This window comes from Sebastes fasciatus, chromosome 1, assembly GCF_043250625.1.
Source record: "Sebastes fasciatus isolate fSebFas1 chromosome 1, fSebFas1.pri, whole genome shotgun sequence".
NCBI lineage: Eukaryota > Metazoa > Chordata > Actinopteri > Perciformes > Sebastidae > Sebastes > Sebastes fasciatus.
The window spans coordinates 12,585,621-12,605,858 of NC_133795.1; the positions used below are offsets into that span (position 1 = coordinate 12,585,621).

At 42.0% G+C, this 20,238-nt stretch overlaps 2 protein-coding genes across 2 annotated transcripts; both read right to left on the reverse strand.

Moving 5' to 3' along the window:
• Window positions 1-11,035: 11,035 nt before the first annotated feature.
• LOC141764532 (keratin, type II cytoskeletal 8-like) lies at window positions 11,036-14,422 on the reverse strand. The gene is made up of 9 exons (XM_074629831.1): window positions 13,867-14,422; window positions 12,806-13,014; window positions 12,653-12,713; window positions 12,456-12,551; window positions 12,164-12,328; window positions 11,933-12,058; window positions 11,606-11,826; window positions 11,459-11,511; window positions 11,036-11,347 (listed from the first exon to the last, which is right to left on the reverse strand). The coding sequence occupies exons 1-9, from the start codon at window positions 14,254-14,256 to the stop codon at window positions 11,193-11,195; spliced, it is 1,476 nt and encodes a 491-aa protein (XP_074485932.1). The 5' UTR covers window positions 14,257-14,422; the 3' UTR covers window positions 11,036-11,192.
• Window positions 14,423-17,621: 3,199 nt separating this feature from the next.
• LOC141764669 (keratin, type II cytoskeletal 8-like) lies at window positions 17,622-20,125 on the reverse strand. Its single transcript, XM_074630042.1, has 9 exons — window positions 19,620-20,125; window positions 19,268-19,476; window positions 19,120-19,180; window positions 18,923-19,018; window positions 18,631-18,795; window positions 18,401-18,526; window positions 18,074-18,294; window positions 17,927-17,979; window positions 17,622-17,815 (listed from the first exon to the last, which is right to left on the reverse strand). Exons 1-9 carry the CDS (start codon window positions 20,022-20,024, stop codon window positions 17,661-17,663), a joined length of 1,491 nt encoding a protein of 496 aa, XP_074486143.1. The 5' UTR covers window positions 20,025-20,125; the 3' UTR covers window positions 17,622-17,660.
• Between the last annotated feature and the right edge of the window lie 113 nt (window positions 20,126-20,238).

Sequence of the window (20,238 nt, forward strand, 5' to 3'; positions counted from 1 at the left end):
CATCATCAGTCTGGATTAATTGTTTTCCAACTAATGTTGGATTTTGAAGAACACACAAAATTGGCCTGGAAATAAAAAAATTGGTGTGTATTTGCCCTTTTCATAGATGTGAAAAAATTGTAGAATCAAACCTAGGATCGCTGTCATGTTGATTCTCAAACCGTCTGTTGCTTCAGATAAGGGATTTTTGTTCTAACAAAAAGCAACATTAACATTAATATAAGGTCTCAATCTGACAGGGAGGTACACGTCATGCCACAACACAAAAGTTGCATGAACTGTTATGTTTATACTTTTACATTTTTAAAGATTATGTTTTTGGCCATTTCGCCTTTATTAGATAGTGAGAGAGACAGTTGTGAAAGGGAGAGAGAGAGGGGATGACATGCAGCAAAGGGCCGCAGGTCGGATTCAAACCCTTGGGCCGCTGTGGTAGGACCTTGGTACATGGGGTGCCCGCTTTACCAGGTGAGCTACCGGGGCGCCCCATACTTCTACATTTTACAGATTATGTCCTATGTCTCTCTGTTCTTTAACTGTCACCAACCCCTCCCCCCCCCCCCCCCCCCCCCAAAAAAAAAACAGCAAAACTAGAGTAAGATTTCTTCTCATTAAAAGTTAACAATGTAGAATTTTACTTTACTGTTGTTTTCTGCACACTCAGATTCTCATGCATGGTCTGTTACCACCATTGCTCCGGGTGTCGATAGAGGTTTTCATGCAATAGATTGCAAAGTCAAAGACACCAATCAACATCAGCAAGACCATTGATTTGTCTGATAATGAGTCCAGATAGTCACTTTTCACAGGGTCCCAAGGCATAACACATCAATACACGCTGCATTTAAAAACTTTTTTTTGTATGCAAACTGGGTAAATCCATGATGGTAGTCAAAAGCTGATGACATAATATACAGTGTTTAAAGGCTCAAACTGTATCAGTTCATAAATAATAGTGCACAATCTACTGATTTAAAATTCTTTATTATGTGCTTTGCTCACTAAACACTATATAGGTTCATAAATGTCTAATATTTAAATATTTATTCATTTGTTCCATCTTTAATGAAAGCTTTGCTGATGTTGCTGAGATGACGGGCAATAGCCAATAAATCATTTATTTTAAGCAGCTGTTGATCCAGATCAGTGGTGCTTTGGAAGTACATGCTGAGAATTAATGAAACTGTTCATGATAAAATAAACAATCACAGTTGTGTGCCTCCATCAAAATCCCTACTTTTAAGTTCATTACAGATGAAGGAGCTTAAAGCGTCAAGCTGAGTAACATTACAATTATTTAATACAAAGAAGAATATTAATCAAAGTGAATTGTTTTACACCATGGATAATAAAGACGTAGTAGGCTGCTGGCGTACAGGATACTCTGCGGCTTCATTAGTAAAAAGATAAGGTGTTAGTATGCAAGCTGGAGCCAAATACAGTGTCAGCACTATAGAATGCATTTGGCTGATGTCCACTACAGTGGTGGCGGCGGCAGTGAGGCAGCTTTATCCCTCCCAAACATCTTTGCTTGCGTGTGATCCAATTAACTGAATTTGTCTTGGTAGTAGGTCCTTGAGCACACAGTTACAATGCAGTGTGCTGAGGTGTTACACTGTAGGGTCTCCATGAATGGTGCAGTGAGTAAAGGGTAAACACTACTGTGGCACCACTCAGATTACATTATGGTCAAAAGTCACTTTCACAAACTTCAAAGCTGCACTACTCAACAGTTTTATGTTATAATTCAACCATCTTATCAGTTTGTTTAAACAGTTGAGACAGAGCTAATCCCCTCTGATTAGATTTGCCCAAAAGAAATTGCCCAGCCATGTCGCACCAAACGGTGTATGAATAAGACGATAATTTGTAAGTAATTTTGTGTGCAATAACTACGCCTTTGTTGCTTTTGGTGTGTCATGTGTTTGCTATGTAGTCTTTACTGACTGCAATGCAAACGCATAGACGTAAATATGCTACACTTAGAGCTAGTGAAGTAGAATATCAAGTGAGCTTATGATGGTCGTTGGGGGAGGTGGATGGGTCCAACAAACACAGAACTTTTAACCAGGCGATCAGTGTTCTTGTCCCAAAGTGTTTTCGAGTTAGGTTAGTGACGTCTGTGACGTGTTTTCCGTACTTATGTTACAATGTTTATGTAGGTATTTGACATAGTATATTTTAATCCCAACCATGATGTTTTTCCGAAACCTAACTAAGTGATTTTGTTGCCTAAACCTAACTGCGGCTTTTACCGTAGCTGTGTTGCCCAAACACAACCGTGACGTTGCACAGTAACATTGTAGCATTAAATTATATGCAAAAAGCAGTTGCACAACGTTAATCCTTTGGTGTACAGTATAAATGACACACAAACAGCCTAAAACGCGTTATCATGACACACAGAAATGTCATGCTTTTTATACACCTTCCCATGAGATTGGCCTCACCAATGACAGAAAGAGAAGAATCACACTAACACAGCTGGGAAATAGCCTACCATTTACTTATTGTGTCACTTATATGCTCAAACCCAAAAAGTAGGTCCACTCTGCAGAGAACTTTCTGATAAACAGTCCTATACTAAAACTGCTCCTGGATTAAATTCTGTTTATCTATTAAATACAGTCTACAACCACACTAGTGGCTCTGTGAGGTTGTACTAAGACACAACTGTGCTGTAAACTAAATGCTAATGTCAGCAAGCTAACATGTTCCCAATGATAATGTTAGCGGGGGTTTAACACGTTCAGCATCTAACTTTGTTTTGTTTGATGACAACATTCACAAATTAGCATTTAACACAAAGTACAGCACACATCTTCTGCCATCACTCTCTCTTTTCTCTCTCGTATGAGTTGTTTACTGTTCGAGTTAATTTTGGAGCCACATCGTGACGTAAAACGTGAGGTTTGAAAAATAATTGGGAAACCATTTTTTGTGGAAATTTGATTTATTAACAAGAAAAACACAGCTAAAGGAAATTAAAAGTGGGATCAGACGAGTATGGCCCGCTAACAACAGCACCTACTATCATGACGAATATAAATGTACTTTGTATTATAAATCAACAAGCAATTTCAACCGCTATTGAAGACCTACAACATAGGATAACTTCTTTCCCCTTCTTCTACTCAATCCAAAAAGAAGGAGTTGCTTTTTTCCACCTGGACCTGTAAACTCTGCCATATTTGTGCTCATGCATGAATACACTGTATGTACACATACATACACTACAGTCATGGACTGACCGACTGACATTGTCATCCCTAGAGCATGGCTAAAAAGCAGTGGACACACTGGCAGGATTTGTGCATATTTTCTGTCTTTGAGCTCCTTCAGTACAAAGCAACCATAAAATATCTCTGAAGAATCTATTGAAGCAAAATTTGTCCAATTTTGTGTGAAGTTGCTCAGTGCAGCTTTTAGTTAATACTTGTTCTATCCAGCTGCTGGACATGACATCTGGCCTATCTCTCTGACATCTGCAGCACCACCCAACTGCAACATCACAAGCACCTACAGCCCTATACCTCCAACAACTCCTCACTCAGCTCCATCAATCAATAGCACCCCGTCAATATTAAACATTTAGCATCGTGGGGAAGTTGAAAGGGCACGGAAGGAGTGGAGACACAGGTGAGCGAAGGTCTTATCTCGACCCTCCAGCTGTGCCCCAGTTACCCATCACTGCCTCTGGTAACAGGAATGTAGTTCACAGAGTTTAAAATTAGCCCGAGCATCTATCATTTCCCACCGGCTGAATAGGTTGGTGTCGGAGCCCTGGCATAGGCAATCTGTCTCCTCACGTCTGTCTGTCCCGCCTCGGTGCACCATCACTCAAATACACCGCCTTGTCACCGAGGACAGAGGCAGCGCCCGCGGAGCAGAGAAATATTGCTGTAGGACACATAAGCAAACACAGGGAGTTCGTTTAACGCATACTCTGTGTGGTGAGCGTCAACAATGGCAAAGGAAGTATCACTCTGCACGCAACAAAACTGAATTGAAAAGGCAAGGAGAGTGCTTTTGTTGACACTTTTTTAAGATGTTTACAAAAAGAATTAATAAAAAAAAATCTGTTAATACATATTTTACATCATTTAAAACAAATGAACTTCCATCTATGTGGGAAGGTGTGCTGTGGAGGATCAGATATTACATTTACAATAAAAAATTCCTTGAAATTTTCTTTCCACTGAGGCCAAAGCTGCAAGAGCACAGCTGACATCACTATAAATCTCCCCCTGTTTAAGAGCTGGAGTGTCTGAACACTGGACAAGAACTACAACACATCAGCTGGAGGGCACGCAGCGGCAGTGCTAACACAAGGCAGCCTATCACTCAGCTGCCGTCCACTATGTGGGTTAATATACTGTGACATTACACACGTACCTGATTGTGCAGCAGCAATAGACAATGGAATAACACACCTGAGGTCAAAGATTTGTAAATGCAGCCCAAAAGCAATTTCCTTTGAAATCACATCTTTGTCAAAGTGGCTTTTGTTATACGAGAGCTTTACTAGATTTGCATATTTGAAGCTACTGTATATTCTATTCACTTGGTGGCTATGAAACTGATTCATTTCTTTTAGGTTATTTGTTGTTGTTTTGATTACTTTATCCATTTTCCTTTATTTATTTCACTATGCAAAAAATGTAGAAAACCCTTTCCCTTTCGGCTGGCTTTGTGGTATTTTTTCTCTCTCTATGTAATTCTAATGGGACTAATAATTAACCTTTAGCAACCTTTACAGCAATGACTACACAGCATGAGGACAAAAAGATCATTGATTCTTTAATTTAGCACTGATCAAATGTCGAGACTGGAAAATGACCTTGATTACCACAAACAAGCAAATTCAGATTTACATCCACATCATTATTTGCATAGTGAAGGTCATTATGGACACACGAGATGCAGGATAAGTTCACAGTAACCCTGATACTGCAGATATACTGCATTGTACATGCACAGGTGGACACACACACACGCACAAAAAACAAAACTCTGCTTGTAACTATTATGTAGTTTGTTTTTAATATCCCACTGGATGTCCAGCTAAGGACATAGAAAGCATGATTAAACACACACACGCATACAACTCCTTCTACTTCCTCTATATTATGTAAAGGCTCGGCACACCTACACAGGTGACTTCACTTATTGTGGTTGATTAGAGCTCTGCTCAGGTTGAAGTTGGGTGAAGCTGTGCTGGGAATTACCTCACCAAGCTCTATGCACCAATACGATACAACCGATACAGATGTTTTACATTGAAATCAATTAATTTCAAAAGAAACAGTTCAACTCTTGAAGGAAAAAATAATCTATTTGTGCCACTTTAGCTATATTGTGACTGAGCATTACAATACATTCCTACCCAGCTGCAACTAAACTAACAGGAGAGTGAGACGGATGATAATCAAGCTCAGACTGCACAAACCTGCACAGAGAGGAGGTCCAATCAGGCACATTAAGTGAAAACACCTGTGTGGGTTTAGCTGGAGTGTGTAGGAACTATCCGAGGCCTATTGAAAGACGCTGGGACACGATCTTGAGCTATGGGGTATGACACATGCGCAGTGTAACTGGAGCTGCGGCCGTGCGTTGCTATTGGCTCAATTCTGGCAAGTGCAGATCAGATTTTACTGTGCATGTGTACCCCAAAGATACCCTCCTTGGTATCGTAAGCCCTGTGAGTTTAGCTCAGAAGTAAAAAAGCTAACATTAGGCTATAAACGGACCACACCACGGTCGCATGAGCAGAGTATACTCAACGACGCTGTAAAGGCGGACGAGTCGGCGTTATGACGTTTAGTATTCTCATTTAGACACCTGTTAGCAGACACATAAAGGCTTCAAGATTCTTGAGTGGGGTATTTCTTACGATACGATACGATACAACTTTATTGTCAGTTTGCACTGAAATTCATTTTGCATCCATAGGCAGCTCAGTTTGAGAAAAAGTACACATGCAATAGACATACTGTTACCATGGACAGATAGACAAGTAAGACCCATCAGACAAAAAACAAAACACATCACAATTATTCATACATAACCCATTAAAAAATTACCATCTGTCCTCTGGATTTAAATCTCCTTAGCAGCACATTAATTATTATTTAGCAACAAGATGGACTGATGGACAAAAGCGTTCTTTAGCCTGATGCAGTTAAATGTAGGGACTCTGAATCGCCTCTTGATATTCCCCATTTAAAACACGTAAGGGATCAGAAGAGATGCTGTTGGCAAGTCTGAGCATACTCTTGTTGTGAGCTGCTTGAAAGGAGGGTGTCACAGGTTGGCCAATGATCTTCGCGTATTTTATATCGTAGAACAAAACGTTAAAATCTCTTAAGCTTGTGTTAACCACAGACCTTATTTCAGGCATCTAACTAAAAACCCATTGACTTCCGGACGAGGGAACCGAAAGGGTTAAACTCATTTCCGTGTTTTAGGACTCATTTATGCACCGCTCTATTTATGTGTAAACAAAACCACCGTTCACTCCACTCATGTTACAAAGTTATATCGCTGTTATTTTAAACAGTGTTTATTCAGTTACATCATTGTCAAACAGGTTTTTCTGCTTCTTTTTTGCTAACAAGTTCTCCACTTCAACTGCTTATTGCAGGTTTAAGGTCACAATACAATATATACAATAGTGCAAATGGGCTGGTAGCAACAAAAAAGTTATATAAATAATAAAAGAGACCACATCTTATAAAGTAACAAGTGTTCCCTTATGCACTCCTTCTGGCTCTGTCAGACTAAAGCTGCTTCATGTCAACACCTCAGTTGAAGCACACTGGCTCACTCCGAAATAATTCATCCATCCTTATCTAACTTCCTGTTTTTGAATCATGTATGCTCTTTCTGCACATGCTAACTTGATGTTTACAAGTAGCCTAATACAGTGATACTAGGAGTCCCAAATCATGGCAGACATCTGTATAATCTTCTCCTGTTTGCAATAGCTGCAGAGGTGTCTTGTGGAAAGCACAACAGCAAACATTTGTTTTCTTTGACACCAAGTTTGCTCATGGTGGAGTTATTTCTTATCACACGAAAAAATGTCATGTTTACTAACTTGAAAGCGTGTAAACAGAGCTCCATTTTGTGAACACTTTCCTGGGAACTGACATTCAGTTTATTCATTAGATGCCCATCGTCTTTCATTACAAATGTATGAAGAGTTATGTAGTGCAACATGAAGCTCAGTAATATTGCTTTTTTTCCTGGACATTATGCTAACACACACACACACACACACACACACACACACACACACACACACACACACACACACACACACACATCTACGTCATTACTTCCTGACAAAGACACTAAGTGATTTGACCCTTACCCACTCCACATGCAGCACAACGCTCATCAGCACTCCCAATCGTGGCTGCTAATATTCACCAGTATCGATCGAGGTGTCGGCGTTTGTGGAAGGTGTAATGTTTATCGATCGTGGTGCCGGGCTCTGGTTAAGGGTAAGGTCAATCTTTTCAATCACTCCTGAGGATTTCTTCCAGTCCTGTAGAAGAGCCCCCCCTTCAATCAATACCTCATTATTGTGCTTCTTCACGCAGCAGCTGTGCAGTGTCTGAGATCACGTGTGTGTTTTCTGAAAACCTGATTCGTAAGAAAATAAAAGCTGACGAATGCTATTTAAAGTGCCAGAATAACATAATATAAATTATCATCTTCATTTTACACTACATTATATATTTATGAAGAGCCTAAAATAAATATGCAAAGAAATTAGGGCTGTCAAAGTTAACGCAAATTCGTTTTAACGTAACTAATTTCTTTAAGGCAATAGCGCAACTTGCGATTTTTAGGTTATAGTTGGGTCAGTTTTAAAGCTAGAGTGATTCATATGAAATATACTTTTATCATATAGAATTATAAACCTAGGGAACCCATTGTTACCAACCATGTCATACTAGCTTGTCTCAAAGGAGGCTAAATAACACTTCAAACTTGCTAAATTTTGAAAAACTGGCATAGCCACACCCCCTTAACCTCTGACCTCAAGATATGTGAAGAAAATGGGTTCTATGGGTACCCACGAGTTTCCCCTTTACAGACATGCCCACTTTATGATAATCACATGCAGTTTTGGGCAAGTCATAGTCAAGTCAGCACACTGACACACTGACAGCTGTTGTTGCCTGTTGGGCTGCAGTTTGCCATGTTATGATTTGAGCATATTTTGTATGCTAAATGCAGTACCTGTGAGGGTTTCTGGACAATATTCATATTGTTTTGTGTTGTTGATTGATTTCCAATAATATATATATACATACATTTGCATAAAGCAAGCATATTTGTCCACTCCCTTGTTGATAAGTATTAAATACTTGACAAATCTCACTTTATTGTGGCCTTTATACATCTTTTCATGCGAAGGAGCTGGATTAATCCACGACAATAAAAGCTTTTTAATATTTCCCTTCCTTGTTGTCACTTGTTCTAAGATTTTGGAGTGCCTGGATTGCCTTCCTGTTCATTGGACCAGATGACCTGCAATAAAAAAATCAAACACAGGACATAAAAGCGCTTGCAACAGAAACAACTTAGCCAGTGTCACAATAAAAAAAAAATCAATCATTATGTATTTTAAGTATTCAAGTGACTGAAATAATGTAAAGACAACAAAAATGGCTTCCCCCAAAGGGTGTGTCTATTAGTCTGCTTTAATGGTTTATTTGTTGTTTTGTGTGCTCCGTATCGTCAGCATTGTTTATGAGGGCTCATAAAATTCAGTGTGTTTTTGCAGTTGTGGCATTGTTAGTACTTTTGCACAGACCATTTCCTTTCTTTCCCACTATGTCTTTAAGACTATCCTCTAAATCACAGACTGCCGGTTTATGTCCAGCTATGTTGGAGGAATGGCTTTTAGGGGGCCATGCACCAAATGTGCATTTGACTGCCCATCTTTGATACGTTCTTGTGTCTTTGTTTGAGAGGAATCTTAATATTCTTGATCTCTTAAGCTTGTGTTAACCACAGACCTTATTTCAGGCATCTAACTAAAAACATATTAAAAAAAAAACATTGACTTCCAGACGAGGGAACCGGAAATGCTAAAATACTAACTTATTTCCTGATTTTAGGACTCATTCTTGCACCACTCTATTCATGTGTAAACACCACTGTTCACTCATGTTACAAAGGTATACCACTGTTATTTTAAACAGTGTTTATTCAGTTACACCATTGTCAAACAAGTTTTTCTGCCTTTTTTTTCTAACAAGTTCTCCACTTCAACCGCTGCCCCCCAGTGGCCAAAAAAACAGTTATTGCAGGTTAAAGGTCACAATAGTTGTATATACATCACATTTGATTGTTTAATTTATAATAAAAAATTTAGATTAGATTGACTTTATTGTCCACTTCAGTAGACATTTGTCTTTGCCTTCTTCCAAATACAGCAGAGGTACTTACAATACACACAACACACTATTAAAAACATACAAATATACAGTATACAATATACAATAGTGCAAACGGGCTGGTAGCAACAAAAAAAGTTATAGAAATAATAAAAGAGAGCACGTCTTATAAAGTAACAAGCGTTCCCTGATGCACTCCTTCTGGCTCAGTCAGACTAAAGCTGCTTCATGTTAACACCTCAGTTGAAGCACACAGGAAACAGAATAAACCAGTTTATCAACTTGTCTGACTATTCAAGCTGAAGCTGCACGTCCTGTGTGTTAATGCTCTCCTGTAGGGCTGTTACTCTATTCTAAGGGGGCACATTGCCTGTTTTCTGAGATGTATTGTCTGGTGCTGTTGACATAGAGAAATGGCTAAAATGTCGAACAATAAGACCAGTGGTCCTTTTCAAGGACAACCTGCCTATAGAGCATACTATTAGCTTCTGTGTAGCATGTAATGGCTGGTGCTTTTCCTCTTCCGTCTTCTGCTCCTCCCCTACAGATGTGCTCAGTTACAGATAAATATAATTAACTGCCCCTTAATCTGTATCAACCGTTACTGACAGTAATACTGATGCACAGAGGAGAACAACAAGTCCACATGCCTTGTACAAGTGATAATAGGTTGTTAATAAGGAGTTTGAGACTGCTGGTTTGTCAGCGGGGTTTAATACTGGATTTGAAACAACAGGAGTAATTTCCTTTCTCGGGAGAAAAGATGCATCACCAGTAATTGCTCTAATGACGATGGAACTGATTTTTGTGGAAACATGAATGGTTACAACTTCAGAATTTGGCATGTGCCTTGTGTCAATATGATGACTCAACTTGAATTCCTCTGCGAGCAAGTTAAACAAAAAATGCATGATCCCTGCCAGCGCTCTCAGCGTTAAGTGAAGATGAAGAAAGGATCTTTTTTGTTAACCTGCCAAGACAAACTTTGAGTGCACGGGGCACATTTAAAAAATACACACACATAGGTCAAAGCGGGTAACCGCACAAAAGCATACATTGTGCTTTGTTCAAACACTTACTTGATTGAGAGTATAACTCTACGTGTCCTCCTGGTTGTGTGTGTCCACCTGGGTGTGGGCAGTATTCTGGCTGCTGACAGTAACAGTACACATAAACCTGGCTTGGCCCTGTTTGTGAAGCAGGTAAGCCTATGAATAATCTATATGGTTAAATACTTTGATCTTTATGTTTGATTATATTATGTTTGAATCCTAGTTTTGTATGCAACTTGCTGTGCATAACTTTCAATACTACTATCCCTTTAACATGCACACAAAATCAAACACCTATAACTCAGCGGTAAAGCTTGAATGTGATCAAATAGGACTCCCTGGGAAAAGAGATTATGGCATCTTCCTTAATGAATACAAAAGCAGCTGTTACAATTTATCCTCCATAGATAGAAAGATATTCTAATTGGCATGGTTCTTTAAGGGATCTGCACATGCATATCTGGCGGACTACTAAACCAAGCAGGAAGTGAGTAGTAGAAAAAATGTCAGTAAAACCCTACTAAGCTTTTTCTTTCATTTATTAGAAATGAGAGTGAGAAACAGTCATTTTAGTTCTCCAATTTATTTTATTCAGATTCATTTGATGTCATTTGCTACAACATTCATCAGCCATGTTGCTATGAAGGCTTTTACAAAATCAATCTGTATTGATTGAGAACAAATTTCAAGACTCTCTAAAGGGGATGAGGGACGGCTCTCCTTTTTAATAGACTCTCCTGGAGCTGGATGATGTGACTGAGGACTTGGTAATACCACCACCAGACATACCGCCATAACCACCAGACACACCACCATAACCACCAGACATGCTGCTGCCACCGTAGCCGAATCCACCGCTGGAGCTGCCGCTGGAGAATCCTGGAGTGGAAAAAAAACATGTAAGTGTTATGATTTATCCATCCATCTGTCAGTGTGGTCTGTTGGTTCAGGTATCACTTTTGATGATGATGTATAAAATCTGAAACTTACCACCAGAGGTCTGCTGCACGTGGATGGTTGCGCTTGCGCCTCCGCTGTTCAGTCTAGTGGTGGAATAATGACGAGTTAGTGTTTAATTCAGAGTTGAAGCTAATGCTGCAGCCATTAAACTACATTGAATATTCAAGTCTATCCCACCTGCTCTCCTCTCCTTCCAGCAGTTTCCTGTAGGTGGCGATTTCGATGTCCAGGGCCAGCTTGACGTTCATCAGCTCCTGGTATTCGCGCACCTGGCGGGCCATGTCCTGCTTGGCTCTCTGCAGAGCATCCTCCAGGTCCCTGATGCGGAGCTTGGCATCCTTCACTGCCAGCTCACCACGCTCCTCAGCCTCTGCGATCTGAGCCTCAAGGCCGGCCCTCTGTGGAAAATTATGTTGATGGTTTAATAACTGTAAATCATCTTAAACAATAAAGTGTGTTAATAATACAGAATCATCCATGAGAAGGTCTTGAAATATACAGTACCTGTCCCTTGACAGCCTCAATCTCATTCTGAAGACGGGCGATCATGCGGTTCAGCTCAGAAATCTCAGTCTTGGTTGCGCGAAGGTCGTCACCATACTGTCCAGCAGAGGACTGCATCTCCTCATACTATCATGAAAAATAAAACAAGGTGTATCAAGAACATGGTTGGGAGAGGTGTTGCAAGTGTATATAAAAGACAGGGTATAAACCTAAAGTTTTCTTTTCACTCACCTTCTGTTTGTACCAGGTCTCTGCTTCATTCTTGCTGCGGTTGGCAATGTCCTCATACTGAGCACGCACTTCAGCAACAATAGAATCCATATCCAGGGTACGGCTGTTGTCCATCTCCACGATGACGGAAGTGTCCTTGATCTGGCCTTGCAGCTCACGAAGCTCCTACAGAACCAATGGTTGTTGCACAACAGTTAACTCTTTGTCCTTTATAGCTGATTTACACAAGGAGTGGATGATCATCAGCTTTAAATCAAATGGTTATGAAATATTAGATATTATAGATACATACAGCCTCATAGACGGCCCTGAGGAAGTTGATCTCATCCTGAAGAGCATCAGCCCTGGCTTCCAGCTCCACCTTGTTCATGTAGGCAGCATCAACATCCTGGAAGGAAAATCATATAGGAACAGGAAGTGTTATAACTGGCCAGGTATCATTCCCCAGGATTAAAAAAACATTTAATGGCCATCTTGATGTATTCACACCTTCTTCAGGATCACAAACTCGTTCTCTGCAGCTGCACGTTTGTTGATTTCATCTTCATACCTGTTGGAACACAAGGCAACGCTTTAGTACATCTGCTCTATTTTGACGAAGGTATATGTTATAAATAATGACCATGTCATGCGAGCACTCACTTATTCTTGAAGTCCTCAACCAGGCCTTGCATGTTCCTCAGCTCTCCCTCCAGCTTGACCTTCTCATTGCCCAGCCCGTCGAGCTGTCTGCGCAGGTTGGCAATGTAGGCCTCGAACATGCCATCGATGTTGGAGCGGGTGGTGGTCTGGTCCTGCAGGAGACTCCATTTGGTCTCCAGCATCTTGTTCTGCTGCTCCAGGAAACGAACCTGTGGAGACACAAAACCAGGAAAGATTGTAAGATGTGGTTTAAAATTTTTTTTGAAAATCATTATTAATGGGAGCGATAAGGGCAAAAAGGGTGTGTCATTGTGGTATCAGATTTTGAAAGGCCAAGTGCTTTGTTTTGTGAGTTTTTGTCCAAGTGCCAACTTATAGTGTTAAGAGAGTGTCACTCTTCATAAAGGACAACTCCCATGCAAACATTAACACAGATGTGTGATTGTATGAAATACAAGGGAAAGTGGATTTACTGCTCTGCAATCGGCATTGTTGTCCTTAACAACCAGGTGATAGGTGCAATTTACAAATGCCAGACTTTGGACTCTGTGGGCATAGTGCAGATAGATCTCTCTCCAGGTAAGTCACTGTACTATAATCCCCACCACACCCATGTTTAGATAGTGGGCTGAGAGGCTTGGACAGGCTCAGACAGGCCAACTGGCCAACTGTTACTTTCAGGTAGATTTTGGATAGTTGCCAGTGTAAGATGGGGTCACAATCAGGGACAGACTTCGATATTTTTATATGCTTTCCTAATCCCAGAGGCTGTAACTCATTGAAGGATACAACATCACAGAGATAAGATTCACAGCTGCTTTGTCAGCTTTGCATCTAGTGAGCAATTTGTTGCTACTATATAGTACTATATGCTAAAGTTTAAACTTTTTGGTAATTTCTCGTCAATTACAGGTTTAAGCAGGAAAATAAAATGATTCACTTTTCATAGCTGCTAGAAGTTATTGTAGCCCAGGGAGAACATGCAGATCGCCCGTACAAAGATAATGAGGCCTACAGTAAATTGTTCATAAGACAGTCACACAGAAAGCACAGGAACATACTTTGTCGATGAAGGAGGCAAAGCGGTTGTTGAGGGTCTTGATCTGCTCCTTCTCCTGGGTGCGGACAACCTGGATGGATGGGTCAATTGCCAGGTTCAGAGGGGCCAGCAGGCTCTGGTTGGTTGTAACAGCTGTGATCGGTGGAGGGATGTAGCAGCCTGCTGGTTGGCTAGAAGTAAAGCCATAACTACCAGAACCACCCATAGAAGACATACCAGAACCACTCATTGAAGACATACCATAACCAAAACCAAGACCACCAGCTCCAGCTCCAGAACCAGCTCCAGAACCAACACCATAACTGCTTCTCTTTACAGAGTAGCTGTTAGTTGGAGCAAATGACCTCCTGGTGCTGCCACCAGAGCTTGAGACTGAGTATGCCTTCCTCATCTTGTTTGCAGTGGTAAAGGTTGTAGGTGGTAGGAGAACAGAAGTTGAGCAGTCTTCAAAAGGAGAGCCGAGTTCCTCTGAGTGTCTGACTGTACACTCTGCCGGCTTTTATGTCCGTGCCGAGCGAGGGGGAGGATCCCCTTCAGCCCCTTCAACCTGGACTCTAACTTTTTTTGTCCAGCCCCCTCAGGCTACACGCCTCTGACTCTGAATGACAGGAGTGGCCTGCAAAACAGGTAGGGAAGGAATGTTAGAAGATAAGCCGTGACACACCCTGCACCCGGACAGGCTGAAGGGAAAGAGTGAGAGATAAAATGGAATAGGAAAAAGAGAGAAATTAATATTGGAGGCTACTCGGGAGGGGATGTGGATGAGTAAAGGGCAAAAAGGTAAAAATGTATGAAAATGCCCTTATTAGAAAAATAAATAAATAAATATTACAATCTAAGCCAGCATTAGTACCTTTCAATTACCAAACAAATGCCTTATTTTGTGCAGTCAAATAGTTTCACAGTCAGCTTGAACTGTGGCTGTCATGGTAAACAGACAGGTACCAGCTGGCCAGAAGGGCTGCAGCTGCGGTGGTCGCCAAAGCAAAAACCTGGGTGTGGGAGGAGTTTGGGGAGACTATGGAGAAGGACTTTCGGTTGGCCTCAAGGAAGTTCTGGCAAACCAACGACTCAGAAAGGGAAAGCAGGGCTTGGCTCAGTCTGTGTTCAGCAGGGGAGGAGAACTATGGACCCGGACTGGGAACATTGTTGAGCGGTGGAAAGAGCACTATGAGGAACTCCTGAACCTGACCAACACGTTCTCTGTAGATGTTGAAGACTCGTGGGAAGACTTATTCATATCCCTAGCAGAGGCCGCTGTGGTAGTCAAAAAGCTCCTCGATGGCAAGGCGCCAGGGGTGGATGAGATTTGCCCTGAGATGCTGAAGGCTCTGGACATTGTTTGACTGTCTTGACATGCCTCTTCAGTGTCTCATGGAGGTTGGGGACAGTGTCAGTGGAGTGGCAGACCGGGGTGATGGTTCCTATTTTTAAAAAGGGGGACTGGACGGTGTACTCCAATTATCAGGGTATCACACTGCTCAGCCTCCCTGGGAAGGTTATTCCAGGGGGCTGGAAAGGAGGCTCCGAGGAGCAATTTGGATTTCATCCTAGCCATGGAACAGTGGACCAGCACTTTACCCTCGTGGGGAGTTTGCCCATCATGTCTACAAGTGTTTTGTGGACTTGAAAAAGGCTAACGACCATGTCCCACGGGGAGTCCTGGGGGGGTACTGCGGGAATATGGGGTTCCAGGGTCGTTGCTATGAGCCATCTGGTCCTTGTATAACCAAAGTGAGAGCTGTGTCTGTATACACGGCACAAAGTAAAATACGTTTCCAGTGGGTGTTGGCCTCCGCCAGGGTAGAGTGAGGTCACTGCCCCAAGCGAGGGAGTTCAACTATCTCGGGGTCTTGTTCATGATTGAGGGTAAAATGGAGCGGGAGATAGACAGGCGGTTCTGTGCAGCATCAGGAGTTAAGCGGGCATTGTACCGGATTGTTTTGGTGAAGGGGGAGCTGAGCCTGGAGGCGTAGGGTGGCTGGGCTCAGCCTTAGAGATAGGGTGAGGAGCTCAGACATCCGTAGTGAACTCGTAGTAGAGCCGCTGCTCATTCGCGTCAGAGGGGACCAGCTGAGGTGGCTCGGGCATCTGATCAGGATGCCTCCTGGATGCCTTCCTTTGGAGGTTTTGGAGGCCCCAGATAAGCGGTAGACGATGGATAGATGGATGGATGAATGAATGGATGGATGGATAGTTTGCAATTGGAGCAACATAAGACAATACTGACTGAATCAGTGATTTACATATTCCCTTTTTCAATGCAAATGATCAAGTTTTGATTATATGTATGCAACTTGCTGTGCATAACTTGCAATATACTATCCCTATAACATTTACACAAAAATAAACACCTATAACTCAGCGGTAAAGCTCGAAAGTGATCAAATGGGACTCCCTGGGAAAAGAGATCATGGCACCTTCCTCTATCTTCCATAGAGAGAAAGATGTTTTTTTCATAGACATAGTCAGATTTCCAAACTGTTTAGTATGGTAGCTATCTGTAGTACAGGATTGGGATGTTCCACATTGTATGGGAGAAAAAACACTATAATATAAGTAAGATGCCAGAATGAGAAATGAAAACACATATACACACATACTGTATACATTCCACTGCAGCCAATTGTTTAAGTCCCCTTTTTATACAAAAAAAAATGTAAACTTACTTAAAGGGGACAACTCACAAACTGTGAAAAGCCATGCAGATTTGGCTTCCCTTTCTGTGTCACTTGCAGGCTCATTAGAATATATCGCCCACAGCTTGAGAACTACCTTTGCAAAGGTGCACCATATTTTTTACACAAGCCAATCAGAGCTCTCAATTTTTGAGAGGGGGGCTTAAAGAGACAGGCGGTAATACAGCGTTTCAAACAGAGGGTGAAAGCAGGTATATTCAGAGAGACAGTATGAGAAAAATAATGTTTTTTTGCATATTAAAGCATGAAAACTTGTTATAGTAAAAAACCCGAACCTGGAAAGTATGAACCTGGAAATGAGTATAATACTGTATGTCTCCTTCAAACATTAAAAAACAAAAAAAACTGTAATTGCCATGGGTCTTTAAGGGATCTGTACATGCATATTTGGCAGACTGCTAAACCAAGCAGGAAGCCAGTAGTAGAAAAGTGGCAGTAAAACCCTCCAAAGCTTTTTCTTTAATTTATCACAATAATAATGAGTGAGAGGCAATCATTTTAGTTCTCAGATTTATTTATTTTTCTGATTCATTTGATCTCATTTGCTGCAGCAGTCATCAGCCATGTTGTTATGAAGGCTTTACAAAATAAATCTGGTTATAGTTTTAACTTGAAGGCAAGGAAATGTAAAACTAAACATGGAACCATTTGAAAGAGCACTAAAAAGTACAAGCCAGTAGCCAATCAAAGTTCAAAGAGAAACATTTAAAGTTGCACAAATTCAAAGTTTTCATATTTCTCTGATGATCAGATCTGGTAAATTAGCAGTTCATCAGAGCACTACAGTACAAAAACTATGTAAATTGACAACATTGAGTACAGGTTTTCAAATATTTTCCTTGCTTAGTTTTAACACTTCATCAAAACCTTTTTTCCTTGGACGTAAGTACAGAAAGAACTGACCTGGCCGTTGTGTGTTTAAGGCCATGTTTACCTTCAGAAACCCTTGTTGAATTATGTTATACAGAACAGTAAGAAAAGCTGCAGTGATCTTTGAAACGCAACTGGTAGCAGTGTAACACAATATATTCAGCTGTCTTGTTGAACATGCTCAAATTCAAGAGTTTCTGAAGGAGATGAGGGACGGCTCTCCTTTTTAATAGACTCTCCTGGAGCTGGATGATGTGACTGAGGACTTACTAATAATGCCACCAGACGAACCACCATAACCACCAGACACACCACCATAACCACCAGACATGCTGCTGCCACCGTAGCCGAATCCACCACTGGAGCTGCCGCTGGAGAATCCTGGAGTGGAAAAAAAACATGTAAGTGTTATCATTTATCCATCCATCAGTTAGTGTGGTCTGTTGGTTCAGGTATCACTTTTGATGATGATGTATAAAATCTGAAACTTACCACCAGAGGTCTGCTGCACGTGGATGGTTGCGCTTGCGCCTCCGCTGTTCAGTCTAGTGGTGGAATAATGAGGAGTTAGTGTTTAATTCAGAGTTGAAGCTAATGCTGCAGCCGTTAAACTACATTGAATATTCAAGTATATCCCACCTGCTCTCCTCTCCTTCCAGCAGTTTCCTGTAGGTGGCGATTTCGATGTCCAGGGCCAGCTTGACGTTCATCAGCTCCTGGTATTCGCGCACCTGGCGGGCCATGTCCTGCTTGGCTCTCTGCAGAGCATCCTCCAGGTCCCTGATGCGGAGCTTGGCATCCTTCACTGCCAGCTCACCACGCTCCTCAGCCTCTGTGATCTGAGCCTCAAGGCCGGCCCTCTGTGGAAAATTATGTTGATGGTTTAATAACTGTAAATCATCTTAAACAATAAAGTGTGTTAATAATACAGAATCATCCATGAGAAGGTCTTGAAATATACAGTACCTGTCCCTTGACAGCCTCAATCTCATTCTGAAGACGGGCGATCATGCGGTTCAGCTCAGAAATCTCAGTCTTGGTTGCGCGCAGGTCGTCACCATACTGTCCAGCAGAGGACTGCATCTCCTCATACTATTATAAAAATAAAACAAGGTGTATCAAGAACATGGTTGGGAGAGGTGTTGCAAGTGTATATAAAAGACACGGGCTAAATCTCAAGTTTTCTTTTCACTCACCTTCTGTGTGTACCAGGACTCTGCTTCATTCTTGCTGCGGTTGGCAATGTCCTCATACTGAGAACGCACTTCAGCAACAATAGAATCCATATCCAGGGTACGGCTGTTGTCCATCTCCACGACGACAGAGGTGTCCTTGATCTGGCCCTGCAGCTCACGGAGCTCCTACAGAACCAATGGTTGTTGCACAACAGTTAACTCTTTGTCCTTTATAGCTGATTTACACAAGGAGTTGATGATCATCAGCTTTAAATCAAATGGTTATGAAATATTAGATATTATAGATACATACAGCCTCATAGATGGCCCTGAGGAAGTTAATCTCATCCTGAAGAGCATCAGCCCTGGCTTCCAGCTCCACCTTGTTCATGTAGGCAGCATCAACGTCCTGGAAAGAAAATCATGTAGAAACAGGAAGTGTTATAACTGGCCACGTATCAAACTCCAGGATTAAAAAAACATTTAATGGCCATCTTGATGTATTCACACCTTCTTCAGGATCACAAAGTCGTTCTCTGCAACTGCACGTCTGTTGATTTCATCTTCATACCTGTTGGAACACAAGGCAACGCTTTAGTACATCTGCTCCAATTTGAAGGTATGTTATAAATAGTGACCATGTCATGCAAGCACTCACTTCCTCCTGAAGTCCTCAACCAGGCCTTGCATGTTCCTCAGCTCTCCCTCCAGCTTGACCTTCTCATTGCCCATCCCGTCGAGCTGTCTGCGCAGGTTGGCAATGTAGGCCTCGAACATACTATCGATGTTGGAGCGAGTGGTGGTTTGGTCCTGCAGGAGGCTCCATTTGGTCTCCAGCATCTTGTTCTGCTGCTCCAGGAAACGGACCTGTGGAGACACAAAACCAGTTTTAGCTTTGTAGTCCAGGGAGAATGTAGCCCAGGGAGAGCATACAGGTCATCCGTACAAAGATAATGAGGCCTACAGTAAATTGTACATAAGACAGTCACACAGAAAGCACAGGAACATACCTTGTCGATGAAGGAGGCGAAGCGGTTGTTGAGGGTCTTGATCTGCTCCTTCTCCTGGGTGCGGACAACCTGGATGGTTGGGTCAATTGCCAGGTTCAGAGGGGCCAGCAGGCTCTGGTTGGTTGTAACAGCTGTGATTTGTGGAGCGATGAAGTTGCCGCCTGCTTGGCTAGAGCCAAAGCCATAACCACCACCACCACCACCACCCATTCCCATTCCCATACCACCACCCATTGAAGACATACCAGAACCACCAGAAAACATGCCAAAAGCAGCTCCAGATCCAGCACCAGCACCAGCTCCAGCACCATAACTGCTTCTCTTTACAGAGTAGCTGTTAGTTGGTGCAAATGACCTCCTGGTGCTGCCACCAGAGCTTGAGACTGAGTATGCCTTCCTCATCATGTTTGCAGTGGTTAAGGTTGTCAATTCTCTGAGAAGAGGAGAACAGAAGATGAGCAGTCGTCAAAGGAGAGCCGAGTTCCTCTGAGTGTCTGACTGAAGACTCTGCCGGCTTTTATGTCTGTGCCAAGCAAAGGGGAGGACCCTCTTCCGCCACCTCAACCTGGACTCTCATTTTTGCGACCCAGCCTCCCCTCCACCTCTGAATGACAGGAGT